At 47.4% G+C, this 14,660-nt stretch overlaps 1 protein-coding gene across 13 annotated transcripts in view; it reads left to right on the forward strand.

Annotated features, from left to right (window-relative positions):
- TPK1 (thiamin pyrophosphokinase 1) overlaps positions 1–14,660 on the forward strand; it is a 318,478-nt gene that overhangs the window by 156,011 nt on the left and 147,807 nt on the right. For 12 of the 13 annotated variants that reach the window (XR_007518488.1, XR_007518487.1, XM_049894325.1 and 9 more), the window contains one exon: positions 4,276–4,422. Coding sequence is in view for 10 of the 13 variants with exons in the window: in XM_049894325.1 (XP_049750282.1) it covers positions 4,276–4,422 (147 nt within the window). In the remaining 3 variants the exon portion in view is untranslated. Of the gene's footprint in view, positions 1–4,275; positions 4,423–14,660 lie in introns of those variants that run through there. The other variant, XR_007518491.1, reaches the window with a different exon arrangement.

Below are 14,660 nucleotides of genomic sequence, written 5' to 3' on the forward strand. Positions count from 1 at the left end.
TTTGGACATGTTATCAGGAGGGACCGGTCCCTGGAGAAGGACATCATGCTTGGTGAAGTAGAGGGTCATCAAAAAAGAAGAAGACCCTCAACAAAATGGATTGACATGGTGGCTGCAGCAGTAGGCTCAAGCATAACAACGACTGTGAGGATGGCGCAGGGCTGAGCAGTGTTTCGTTCTGTTGTACGTAGGGTTGCCGTGAGTTGGAATTGACTCGACTGCACCTAACAACAATGACACACATGAGCTGGCCACCTGGCACAGTTAAGTGCTCAGCTGCAAACTGAAATGTTGGAGATTTGAGTCTACCCAGAGGTGCCTTGAAAGAAAGGCCTGGGGATCTATTTCCGAAAAATCAGCCCTGTGGAGCACAGCTCTGCTCTGGCACGCGTGGGGTTGCCCTGTGGCTGTCTTCTTCATAGTGGAAACACCCTCTCGGCCGCGTTTCCGCTTGCCCTTCCCTGCTTAATCATTGTCCCGTATCCCTAGCCACCTTCTCTATTGAATGTAGACCCATGGCGGTGGGCGTCTTGGCTGTCTTCACAGAGACAGCCTCAGTGTCTATAATACCTAGCATGTGGCAGATGATTGATAAATGTTATGTATATGTGGGTTTTTCTAATTTGTCATTAGTGTGTAAACGAAGCTTATGAAGATATCAAATGAGTGTCCGAGGTCGTGAGTGTGAAGTAAGTGACTCTCTTCACAAGCCGCTCGCTGTGGGAACCCAGCCACAGGGGGAAGTGCTGCTTTTGTAGGAATTAGTGTCTCAGTGGCTGTTTATTCCGTCTTCCCTGGATTTCTTCACACTCGGGAAGCTGAGTCAATACTTCTTCCCTGGATTTCTCCACACTTGGGAAGCTGAGTCAATACTTCTTCCCTGGATTTCTCCGCATTCGGGAAGCTGAATCAATACTTCTTCCCTGGATTTCTCCACACTCGGGAAGCTGAGTTAATACTTCTTCCCTGGATTTCTCCACACTTGGGAAGATGAGTCAATACTTCTTCCCTGGATTTCTCCACACTCGGGAAGCTGAGTCAATACTTCTTGATTGGAGTTTTTTTTTTTCTGTTATTATTGATGGTTGCTGTTGTCGTATGCCGTTGAGTCGATTCCTACTCATAGGGACCCATGTGACAACTACCCCACGTTTCCTAGGCGGCAATCGGGAGCAGATTGTCAGGTCTTTCTCCCACGGAGCCACTGGGTGGGTTCGAACCACCAACCTTTTGCTTAGCAGCTGAGCGCTTAACCACTGCACCACCAGGGCTCCTTTCAGTGAATATGTGTCGTTTGCTATGTTGCAAGCCCTGTGCTAGCCCCTGATGAGCGGGGCTCCTCTGGAAGTGTCGCAGCAGCTGTAACACAGCGTGCCTGGGGCATCAGAAACAAGTGCCTGATCATAGATACACTGCTTCCCAGTGGCACCATTGCCGTGAGGTATGAAGTCCATGCCGATGTGCAGTGTCTGTCTGTCCTCTCCCTTCTACCTCTGAATACCCGGGGTCCTACTTACAGCAGGAAGTAGAGGACCGTGGACCTGCTCCTGCCCCACCTGCGGCTGACATCCATCCTCTGCTGTTGTTATTCAGTCCTGCTAAGCACCTCCTGGAGGGAAGGAGTGGTGATAACCAGTAATCTCGCTGCTCCTTTCTCCTCAGAGCCCCAGTGACTGATTTACAGTTGTTTCTCCTTCATCGTGGTCTCCCATTGCAGAAGACGGGAATCACATGAGCCTTAAGGGTATAGGACCCTTTGAGGCTCAGGGCATAGTGACGGGAAACTGAGAATCTGAAAGAGGGGTCCCAGCTTGCACAGCGAATAAACTCTGTCAGGCCTTGCTTTTGGGGAGATGCTGGGGTCCTGTGAGCATGAACGGGGTATGTGCTTCTCACTGGAGCCTCAGTACTGTCTCTGTATTTCATATGGACCTTTCTCTGATGTGTTTCTCTCCAGTTTAAAGCATATTCCCTCTAGATTCCCTGAGGTCCATGGAGAATCTCCGAGCCCTTCCCCATGAGTCTCCAATGGCCTTCCTAATCAGGCCTTCCAGACACAATTAGAAGCCATTTCTGTCACTGGATACCCACAGCGAGCTGTGCCTTGGCCACGTCTAAGCCTGGTTGCTCACAGTGACCCCTTTCCTCTGAAGATGAACAGATGTCCCCATCTTTGCCTGTACATTCCAAGTGATACCTGCTAGGGTGGGTGGTCTTCCCAGGCCCCAAGAGTAATTCTTAGTGTTCTAGAAAGATCCCCAAAGACAGCACTGGGTCCTGTGGATGTGTGGTTTGCCTGTCTTAGAATACTCTAGGCTTTATGTGAAGCATGTTACCCAAAATAAAAAATTCTATTTTCCCTACACTCTGATAAAGTCAGACACAGGGACCATGGTCTAATCTCCTTGGTCCTCGTAGGTAATTTACTTTTTGTGTTTTTGTGGAATCCCATCCTGGTAGTTAACGCATTTCTTTCTTAAGCTGCCTGGTCATTTACCTTTATCCCTCGCCAGATGCGTGCGTGTCTTGGACGTGTCGGGTACTGGGCAGCATGCCAGGCCTGGAACCGGGGAGCCAAGGGGCACAGGCTTTGGCTTCATGGAGCTTCCACCTCTTCCTGTTCCCCCAGCAGGTGAACAGCCCGGACCAGAGCTTGGGCAACATGCCATCGTCCTAAAGGCATGCTATCTGCGTGGACTACGCATCGTCTAAGTGTTTTCTATTCCCTTCTCTAAAACCTATAAACCAAAATGTGCCTGGCTTCTTATACCACTTTGCATTTTTATACACACCAGATCCATGATTATCCCTGTCAGGTTTTATCTTGTAAGAGTTTTTTTTTTTTTTACAGTATTTTAATTAAGCTTTTCAGTCCTTCCTCTTTCATGAGCAGAGCCCCAGCACCAGCTGTGCCGATAGCTTATAGGATTATGGTGGCCCGGTGGGAGGAGACCCAGGTCAGGGAGGACCCAGTGTCCCTCTTCCATTCCGCTTAAGACCTGCAGATGTTCCTTTTGTAGGAGGGGACCGTGAGGTCACCCCCGTCTCCTTTCCCACAGCCCTCCTTTATAAGGAACACATTATAGTATTTTATGCATTAATACCCTAGAGGTATGTATTCAACAAAAGGGGAGAGTTTAAATAAACCAGGAGCCCTGATGGCACTGTGGTTGAGAGCTTGGCTGCTAACCAAAAAGGTTGGTGGTTCAAATCCACCAGCAGATCCATGGAAACCCTGTGGGGCAGTTCTTTCCTGTCCTGGAGGGTCCCTGAGAATCAGAACTGACTCGACAGCAGCGGGTTTTGGCTTCTATCATCATAGGAAGTGCTTTCTTTGAAGTGTCCAGTGACAAAAGTAACACACAAAACTAAATGCAATAATAACAAAAACAGTAATGATAATAGGAGCCCGTTAGAGTAGCTGCATTTCTGAAGCAGTTGCCGTGTCGGAGCTGGTTTTCCAGGCGCCTCGTGCTTCACTCGTTTAATCCCCGCAAGAGCCCCTCAGCTGGCCGTTACCACCCAGCCTTCTCATCTGGAACTAAAAGTCAGGGGCAGAGCGTCGAGGCAGCTGTGTGTCCAGCGCAGAGACGGTGCTGGACCTCGGGGAGCTCGTCGTGGGGAACCAGCCTGGGAACCAGGGCCCTGTGCACGGGGCTGCCACGCAGACAGAGGCACGAAACCACCGAGACCCCCCGGGGAAGGAACAGACATCCGGAGTCTTAAGGAAGTTGGCTGGTTTTCTCGGTGAACAGGCAGATGGGAAAAACCTCACATTTGTACTCAAATGGGTTGGTCTTTTTTTTTTTTTTTTTTAGTACTTTATTTATCTATTATTGTACTTAGATGAAGGTTTATAGAACAAACTAGCTTCTCATCAAACAATTAGTACATGTATAGTTTTATGACATTGCTTTTACCAACCCTACAACATGTCAACGCTCTCCCTTCTCGACCTTGGGTCCCCTATTACCAGCTTTCCTGTCCCCTTCTGCCTTCTAGTCCTTGCTCCTGGGCTGGTGTGCCCCTTTAGTCTCGTTTTGTTTTATGGGCCTGTCTAATCTTTGTCAAAGGGGTTGATCTTGACAGTGAGCTCTGCTGCTCGCCTCGTGACCTTGGGCAGACAGCTCAATTTCTTCATCTGAGCCCCAGGAACCATGCCTGTTTGTTTATCAGATAAACTGCTGTACTGACAGCACTATTCAGGGGCTTGGTAATCTCTATTAACCTGAGCTGCTTTATGTGCGTGACTCACAGTTTTGCTCTCTTGCTCAGGTTGATGTGATTGTGACTCTGGGTGGGCTCGCGGGACGTTTCGACCAGATCATGGCGTCTGTGAGCACGCTGTTTCAAGCCACCAGGATCACTCCTCTGCCAGTCATAATCATCCAAGAGGAGTCTCTCGTCTACCTGCTCCAGCCGGTAAGTGAAGAAGTATATCACAAGCACTTGGCTTCCACAACCCTCCCAGCTGTCGAGTCAGCTGGGAGAAAACGTGGGGCCTGCTGGTGTCTGTGTGAACGCAGTTACGCTGACCACGTTCGCTCCTTCGGGGTTACTTGACTTGATAGCCCTTAGGCCCGAGAAGCCCCAAAGACTTCTCTTCTTCTCAGTTCATTTTATTGAGCCCAGGGGAAAAAAAAATCTTGTAGCTTTTAATTAAGTTGGCTAAGAATTAAATTAGTTAACAGTATTGCATTCTGAGCAGTTGTATGTGAATGACACTTGAGGAAAAAAAAAATTCAACAGAGGAAACACAGGCTTGGCAAAAATTATTCAGATGGAATTCTCATACATTTTGAGTGTTGTCATTATAATTGGAAACAGGATCTGATTTTGTTGAGCACTTAAAAGAAAACTTTAGCTGTTACTCTGCAGAAGTTGCCTACTTATTAATTTCTCTGCCTCTGAATAAATTTTTAATGATGATGTCATTCATTTCCAGAGATAACCACCAAGGATATTTTCTATCAATGCAATGCTTAGAACAGGGTTTTTACCAAATGATCAAAATCTGGAAGTTGACTGATGAGTTTCGAGTTACCATCTGGTAGCACATTTTAAAGGGCAATGGGCAACTCTCCTTTGCCTCTCGCTGTGACGTACGACTTTAGTTCTGATTCTACTCCCTCTGCTGTAAAAGGAGCCCGGGTGGCACAACAGTTAACTCTCAGCTGCTGACCAGAAAGCGGCTTGAACCCACCTAATGGCTCTGTGAGAGAAAGACATGATGAATGGCTTCCATAAAGATCACGGCCTAGAAAACACTACGGGGCAGTTCTCCTGTGTCACATGGGATCGCTGTGAGTTGGAAGCGACTCCATGGCACGTGGTAACAACAACCATCTGCTATCCACTGTCTGTGTCATGCTATTAACAAAAAATCACTGTTTGGTGAATAAAGTGAGTTTACCACTCCCATTGTTCAGCCAGTTGTGCATTTTTGTTGGGTTTTCTGCCTTGCCTCACCTTGCTACTTCTGAACCATCCTGTGCGATGTGGAAGGGCAGGAGAGTGCAGACGTCAAGCTGCGTGCTTCTCTGAGGAACGTTTGCTCCTTATTCTGTCTCTGCATTCGTTCATCTGGTCAACAAGCAGCTATGGAGTGTGTATTACGTGCTGCACTGCTGGGCAGGCGTGGACAGAAACAACAGCAAGATGTGATCTTTGCTCTCCAGTTGATGCCCCAAGAAGGGAGGCAGTGAATTACAATAGTTAAAAAGGCTGGCACATCATGATAAACCAAAAAATCACCAACCGATTGCCATCGAATCAAGTCTCAGTTATAGCAATCCTGTAGGACAGAGTGGAGCTGCCCTGTAGGGTTTCCAAGGCTGTAATCTTTATGGAAGCCAACTGCTACATCTTTCTCCTGCAGAGAGGCTGGTGGGTTCAAACCACCAGTCTTTTGGGTAGCAGCTGAGTGCTTAACCACTGCACCACCAAGACATCCAGGTGAAGAAGGAGTATATAACCCGGTTGTGGGCGTGGCAGGAAGGGCTCCCAGAGGCCCTCACGTTTTAGTCACTCAGTCGATTCATTGGAGACTTATTGAGCACCTGCTGTGTCCCAGGCTCTGTTCTAGGGATTTAGCTTTCAACAGAACAGACAAAACCGGTGCATTCATGAAACATTCATGCTAGTGAGCTTACATTTCCACAGAGTCCTCCAGAACAAGTAAATGTGTTCTACAGGAGACGACAGAGAAGTCATTCAGCACCAGAGGGGGTCACGAACGAGAAGTTCATGTGCACAGTCTGTTATAGGCTCCACAGAGGTGGAGTGGTGGGGCACATTGTAGGATCCATAGAGGAGGAGTTGTGGGGCATGTTATAGGATCCACAGAGGAGGAGGAGGTGCAGGGCATTTTGTAAGATTTTTTATAAAGGAGGAGGTGCAGGGTGTGTTGTAGGATCCATAGAGGAGGAGGTGCGGGGTGTGTTGTAGGATCCATAGAGGAGGAGGTGGGGGGTGTGTTGTAGGATCCATAGAGGAGGAGCTGTGGGGTGTGTTATAGGATCCGTAGAGGAGGAGGTGTGGGGTGTGTTGTAGGATCTATGAGAGAAGGAGGTGCAGGGCATGTTGTAAGATCCATAGAGGAGGAGGTGGGGGACGTGTTATAGCATCCATAGAGGAGGAGGTGCGGGGTGTGTTGTAGGATCCATAGAGGAGGATGAGGTTTGAGGTATCTTGTAGGATCCATAGAGGAGGAGGTGGGGGTCATGTTGTAGGATCCACAGAGGAAGAAGTGTAGGGCATGTCGTAGGATCTGCAGAGAACCGTGTACAGCTGGAGTGTGGGAGCCAAGTGGAGAAGTGTGAAATTCCACATCGTGAGCAGCCTTGAATCCCATACAGTGGAATGTAAACTTTCTCTGTGGGTTAGGGGGTCAGCAAGAGATTTCAGTTAGCAGTGTGGTGGGCACAGGCCACGTGTCTTTGGTTTCTTAAGCTTCTTATCGAACTGAATACCCATAGTTTCATGGCACTTTCTGAAGTGAATCATTGAGCCTAATTATACAGGCGTGCACCACGTAGGGTCCTCCCAACCATACATACGTACGTGATCCCGTAAGGCTATACAGGCAGTCCCCTGCTTATGAACATCTGACTTACGTACAACCCGTAGTTATGAACCAACCCCCACAAAGCCTATTATATTAAAAATTCAAGGTACGTACAATGGTTCATAAGAATAAACTGGCACTGCTTTGCGACATGCATCAAAACGTTATTATAATTACTGTGTTATTATGTTAAAGGTGTTTTAGTGTATTTGGAAGTGTTTTTTTAATGTTTTTTATGCGTCAAAATGTACACTATATACTATACAGTAAGATAAACGTTTGACGACTGATGTTAGATATAAACCGTACCTAACTGTTCCAATTTATGTATAAATTCCACTTAAAGACAGATGTAGGAATGGAACTCGTAACCGGGTATCTTCCTATGTAAGATACGGTGTTCGCACAACATCCAAATCACGTAATGTCCTACTTCACAGGACGTATCGCGAACATTAAGCAATGCGTGACTGTGTATTGTATGGTGCTGATGGTATGTGTGATAGCTGAGGTGGTCAGCTGCAACTTCTCTCTGTATACAGACGGGTTGGTTAACAGATTACTAGTTAGTTAAAGCTACAGAACAATAATTTTAAAAATATGTTTGGAAGATTCACTGACAGGAAAGCCACATCGAGAAAATGGCTCTGCCTCAAGATCTTTCCATCGTTGTGGTGTTCTACAGTCTCGTTCTGATGTAAGTGTGGACTTTCTAAAACGTATCAGCTCGAGTTCATTGTGTCTTTTCTGTTGATGGGGGCATGCTGGCTGTCCCCAGTTCTGGAGGCCTCTTAACCATTGTTTTCCCAAATACTGTCTCTGCCCTGTTCATATTTTCCCTTTTTATGCACTCCAGTTGAGTGGATGCAGTGTCCTCCACCTGTGCCCTACAGATCTCAGAACGGCTTTTTGGTATTTTCTAGGTCTTTCTGTCTCCGTCGGGTTCTGGAGTTGTCCCTTAGCTCTGCATCCCATGGCAGTCTCCCGGGGACTGTCTGCTCTGCTGCCCAGCCCTTCTCCAGCTTTCAGTTCCTGCCCTGGTTCTTTTCCTCACACGCTTGACCTTCATGCCTACTTCCAAGTCTCTTCCTTCTGAAAGCAGAAAGACTGTCAGTATGTTTTACCATAACCTTAGTTATTGTAACAGTATATAATTGTAACAATATGTAAATATAATGCCATTACTATTACTGGAGCCTTTTTATGTTCCGGAGTAATTCTAATACCTGACGTCTTTACGCGTCAGCACCCTTTTCTGCTGGCTTCTGCGTTTGTGTATCGTAACCTTGGTTCCTTTATGTTTTGTGGCTTTTGGCCAAGACCTCGTATTTCTGGGAACTTGAGGAATTATTTGAGACTTGGGTTACACTGAGTCTGAAGAGAACGGATGTTTGCTCCTGTCAGGCCCCTGAGGGGTGACCAGCCCCATTCCTCGGGGACGCTAGGAACTCAGGACGTTTGTCGGAGAATATTTGGGGCCATCTGTTGTTGTTGTTGTGAGTTGCCATAGAGTTGATTCTGACACAGGGAGGCCCCAGGTGTGCAGAGCAGAACTGCTCCAGAGGGTTGTCAAGGCTGTGACCCTCCAGAAGCAGATCTCCAGGCATGTCTTCCCAGGCGCCTCTGGGTGGGTTTGAACTGCCGAACTTCTGGCTAGTAGGCAAGTGCTTAACCACTTGTGCCATGTGGATTCTGGATGTAATCCTGCTGGGGCTTGAACTCATGGTTACAAATGCTCGCAGGAGCCTTTTTTCCCTCCTCGCTACTGCAGAGTGCCAAGGTTTGTCCAGGGAGGCGTCTTCACAGGCCAGTGTGGGTGTTATTTGTATCCCTCCATGTTGTTTGCCATCAGGTCGATTCTGACTTGTAATGACCCCATGTGACAAAGCAGGACCGTCCCATAGGGCTTTCTAGGCTGTAATCTTTACAGGAGCAGATTGCTAGGTCTTTCCCCCACAGAGTGGCCGGCGGGTTGGAACCACTGGTCTCTCAGTTAGCAGTCGAGTGCTTAATCACTGTGCTGCCTTGTCTCTTATTCCTCCTTACATGTATATAATTAATCATATATTTTAATATATAAATATACATAATTACTTTCAAATAACACAAATCTTGTATATCCTACCTTCTTGCTGTAAACCTAAATTTAAATTATTATTTTTAATTATAACAAAATCTACTTATAAATAATCTTTATCATATAATCAGGTTAAATGAGATTACAACTGAGCTATGCTAAAGTACTTGAAAAGTGGTAACATTCAGCTAAATCTTCATTTCTGTGTTAGTTTTGAGAGCAGTGTCTTCTGGAATACGCTCTGCGATGGGTTGTCTGAAACTGAAGAAAGTGGCAGGAAGAGGAATGAGACACCTTACGGGAGCTGTCTGGGTTGGGTGATGTTTTCAGTGTCATGGTTGGTGAGGAACTAGCCCTGTGGGTGCTGCACTGCTGCTCAGTGGTTAGGCTGGTCCTGGACCCTGGAACGGAAGTGTGCTCGTCTAGACCCTCGATCTTCGTGGCCTGTGATGTGCTGTGGCCCTTCCTGTGGGTTGGCACGTGGACTGGGAGACTGTGTTCCACCATTAAGCACTCACCTTGCCCGCTTTATTTCCACCGTGTGGGAATGAGGTGCCTACCCGGCAGTAGCTCACGTCCCTCTTTCAGTTGTTTACATGCCCAGCCCTCGCCTTTCACCTGTGTTCACTTTCCAGTCCCCTTCCTGTGACTTAGTTTTGTTAAGGACAAAGGAGATTTAACAAGCGTACAGAGCCCCTGGTGGTGCAATGGTTCGAGTGCCCAGCTGCTAACCAAAAGGTGGCGGTTTGAACCCACCCAGTGGCTCCTTGGGAGAAAGGCCTGGTAATCCGCTCCCATAAAGACGACAGCCTAGGAAACCCTATGGGGCAGTTCTACCCTCTTCTGTAGGGTCGCTGTGAGTCGGAATCAACTTGACAGCAAAAGGTTTGGGTACTCCTTCACTGAAGGAACCTGGTTGCACAGTCGTTAAGCACTTGCTAACTGAACCCACCAGCTACTCTGCAGGAGGAGGATGTGGCAGTCTGCTTCCGTAAAGACGACAGCCTTGGAAGCCCTGTCGGGGCAGTTCTACTCTGTTCTGTAGGGTCGCTATGAGTTGGAATCGATGGCACACAACAACAGCATACAGTAACATAGTTCAAGGTCTGTTTAAAGATGGAAAAATACCTGGGATTCTATAGCAGTTGATTGTTAGCCGATAAGGTTTTTATATTGTATTTTGGCATATTTAACTTACTGTGGGTCAGAGTGTCATTATGAGTAAACACCTCAGTAGGTAGCATTTACTTTGAAAAAAAAAAATTACTTTGAAGCAATGGTCAATTTGCCATTTTTAAACAGAAAAGTAAAAATAGGATGCATACAATTGGTCTCAACCCACCTGGATCAAAAAAGAATGAAGAACACCAAGGACACAAGGTAAATACAAGCCCAAGAGACAGAAAGGGCCACATGAACCAGAGACTACATCATCCTGAGACCAGAAGAACTAGATGGTACCTGGCTATAACCGATGACTGCCCTGACAGGGAACACAACAGAGAACCCCTGAGGGAGCAGGAGAGCAGTAGGATGCCAACCCCAAATTCTCATAAAAAGACCAGACTTAATGGTCTGACTGAGACTAGAAGGACCCCGGTGGTCATAGCCCCCAGACTTTCTGTTGCTTCCAGGACAGGAACCATTCCCAAAGCCAACTCTTCAGACATGGATTGGACTGGTCAATGGGTTGGAGAGGGATGCTGGTGAGGAGTGAGCTTCTTGGATCACTTGAGACTATGTTGGCATCTCCTGCCTGGAGGGGAGATGGGAGGGTAGAGGGGGTTAGAAATTGGTGAAATGGACATGAAATGAGAGGGTGGAGGGAGAGAGCGGGTGGTCTCATTAGGGGGAGAGTAATTGGGAGTATGTAGCAAGGCGTATATAAGTTTTTGTGTGAGAGACTGACTTGATTTGTAAACTTTCACTTCAAGCACAATAAAAATTATAAATAAAATGATGCAGCCAAAAAAAAATATATATATAGGATGCATAGTAGCTGCTCCCTTAAAGTAAGCATCCCTCTTTTACTTCTAAAATGTATACTTAAGATATCTTCACCTTTTCTGAGCAACTTTTCTGAAGCAGGTGAGAGGGAGCTTAGACAGGGACCTTCTCTGGTATGGATACTAGCCAGGCTGCCCTGCCACCGAGACCTCCGGGACCACGTGTCCTCCCCTTGCTCCCTGTGGCCAGTGCGCCTGGCTCCAGTCCCCCATATACTCTTGCTCATTTTCTGGTCCTGTGCCTCACAGAAGTGCAGAAATCTTAGCTTCTGTACACTGAGTAGAAATTATTGTTTATCTCCAAGTTTTATGGCAGCTTGTAATGCAAGTTAATAGGATTTATGGCCAAGAAATGAGATGTCCCAGAATTAACAAGGCACCCTTTTACATTATCCTAAACCTCGTTCACAGATTCCTGTTCTAGATTTCAGGATTTGACGTCGGAGACCGGTGTTATAGAGCTGACATCTGTCAGTTGTTTTCTCGCTTGAACAAACTTCTAAATATGTTGTAGGTATTTCTTCCTCGTGGTTTTCATCGCATTGTTCTGTTGCTTGTTTTATTCTCTCTCACTAGATCAGTTACTTATTGTGTAATGTCCAGGCATTTTTACATTATACACTTGTGATGTGGGTGACGAATGTGATAAAAAACAAACGAAAACTTATTGCCGTCGCGTCGATTCCGACTCATGGCGGCCCTGTGTGTTACAAAGTAAAACTGCTCTCCACAGGTTTTCTTGACTGTGGTCTTCACAGAAGTACATCACCAGGCCTTTATTCCCTGGTGCCCCTGGGTGGATTTGACGCCAACTTTAGGTTAGTCCAAACCCAAAATCAAACCCATTGTTGTCAAGTGGATTCTGACTCATAACGACCCTCTAGAACAGAGTAGAACTGCCCCACAGAGTTTCCAAGGAGCGGCTGGTGGATTCTTCGAACCGCCAACCTTTCTGTTGGCAGCGGAGCTGTTAACCATTGTGCACCAGGACTCTGCTTTAGGTTAGCAGTTGAGCACAAACCATTTGTATCGCACAGGGTCCTTGATGATATGATGTTGTTGTTAGTTGCTGTCAGGTTGATTCTAACTCTTGGCAACCCCACGTGTGTCAGGGTAGAAGTGTTTCATGGGGGTTTCTAGGCTGTGTCCTTTTGGAAGTAGATTACCAGTCCTTATTTCCGAGGTGCCTTCGGGTGGGTTCGAACTGCCAACCTTTTGGTTAGTGCTACCCCAGAGATATGTTACTAGTCTGATAATACCTGAGATGTAAATGCCGTGTGCGTGGTGGTCTCTGCTGAGCCTGCGGGGGTGGGTCCGTCTGCCCACGCACACCCAGGCCCACACGACCCCCAGTGATCACATCAGCGATTCTCAGAGAAGGCCTCAGTTCTAGATAGCTTTGATCATCTTCTTGCTGTTTTATTACCCAGTGACAATTCCTGTCTTTGGAGTAGTTGCTATTTTTTACTCTTCGCCTGAATGTCCGCCTGATATGATCGCGTTGTTTCCTGGCCTTTCAGTCTCTGGTATAAACCATAGCGCAGCACAAAGCCCTGAAGCATCCGTGTGCAGTGTGAGGCCTGAGAGATCCTTGACAGATGAGCAACCACAGGGATGTGAAAGGGAGGGATTTGCCCAAGGTCACACCGTGTTTCTCTGAAGGAAATTGGTGCTGAAATGCAGTAGCTCTCCTGCAGTGAGGTTCTATAGAAGAACCCCAGGGCAGTCTGGAGACTGTGGGCAAGGCCAGTCTTTCTCTCCTCGAGGTGGCCTGCCACGCTGAGCCTCCCTCCTCCCTCCCGCTTCCTCTGCCCACCCCACTCAGCCTGCCCTCGGTGTCTCGCCTGCAGGGCGGCCCTTGCCTTGCTCCCTCTTTGCCCACCCCGCTCAGCCTACCCTCGGTGTCTCGCCTGCAGGGCGGCCCTTGCCTTGCTCCCTCTTTTCCAGGAGCCTTTCCCGTGGTTTATGCGCAGCCACACATCTCCCCCCGGCATCCTCTTCCCCTTCCTTCCAATGGCACCAGGCTTTCTAGAGAAAAGTTTTCTCTGCTACTCACCTTTCTTCTCTTTTTTCCCCTCTTCTATGTTTTTATCCTCCTCCTCCTCCTCCACATGGGACTTGTAAAATAGAAAACAAAAACCTATCCTATTGTAGGCTGAAGCATCAGTTGTATGCATGTGAGGAAGAAAACTTTCCATTTGAATCTGAAATAAGACATAATAAAACTCCAGAGCTATATATAGATCTCATGTTGTCCTAACATCCCCTTTAGATTTCCACAGAAATCTGCCCTCCATGGTTTCATCCATTTAATTAAATTAATTTTCTTTAACTAAGAAGTTAACCCACGCTGCCGTTTTCTGTTTTGTGCATCTGCAAAACGGAGGGCACTCATCCACGGAGGCTGTGCCCTGGCAGACAGTTGGTGGGCTCTGGCAGTGCAGACATAAGACCCTGCCTCTGTCTACTGCTCATCATTTAATGGGGAGAGAGGGAAGAAAGAAAAGATTCAGAAATACAAGGGAGCGCTGGGCACCATGGGGATACCACAGAAAAAGCATGGAACCCAGACTGGGTGCAGGGCTGGTGGTGCGAGGTGGACCTGCTCGGGGAGGTGGCATCTAAGGAAAGAGCAATGAAGAGCTATCCTCAGACAAAGGAGCAGAGATGTTTAATGTGGGAGGAGTGTCCCCTGCAAGGGCACGTTTGGGACATCACACTGCTGGGTCAGGACACCATGGGGTATGCGGAGGGCAGATGGGCTCTAAAGAGGTTGGGGGCTCGGCTGTCCTTGGAAAGACAGCCTTTTATTGAGAGCAGAGAGCAGTTCTTAAGCATTTTTATCGAGCGATGAACACTTTGGAATGGTTGGTTTGGTAGCAAGATGGAAGACACATTGGTCAGGGAAGAGATGGAAGCTTGGGAGGCCAGCTGGCTTTTTTAGACACCCAGGCAAGACATGAAGAGTGGCTGAACTGAAAAAGTGGACATGGGCAAGAAGAAGGGTGATGGGGTGTATTCTCAAAGTCTTCACAAGAGAAAATGCAGAGGGAAGAGTCAACACCATGCCGAGAACTCTGGACTCCACAGCTGCACACTGCCCTGCCTGGGGAGAGAGCCTGAGAACAACAGATTCAAGTGTGAAGATGGCTGTTGACTTTGGGGTACACAGAGATCGAGCTGCCCTTGGCACCAAGTAGAATTGTCTAAGAGGTTGTGCGGTGTTGGACTCCAGAGGGACCTGGCCTGGAGGTACAACATTGAAAATCATCAACAATTAATCAAGTAACTAAAACTTACGAGGGGGCTCTTACAGCCCAGGAGGGAGGTATGCAGTGAAAAGAGTAATGGCAGAGGGTAAGACCCTAGGAAACACCTTCTACGCCACCAGGGTTTCCTGGAAATACCTTAAGGGAAAAGAAATAGGACAACTTGAAAAAGAATGATGTTACTGAAGGTTTCAGGAGGCAAGGGTGTGGTCAACTTGGGCAGCAGGGACAGAAAGGATACC

Source organism: Elephas maximus, chromosome 8, assembly GCF_024166365.1.
Source record: "Elephas maximus indicus isolate mEleMax1 chromosome 8, mEleMax1 primary haplotype, whole genome shotgun sequence".
NCBI classification, from domain to species: domain Eukaryota; kingdom Metazoa; phylum Chordata; class Mammalia; order Proboscidea; family Elephantidae; genus Elephas; species Elephas maximus.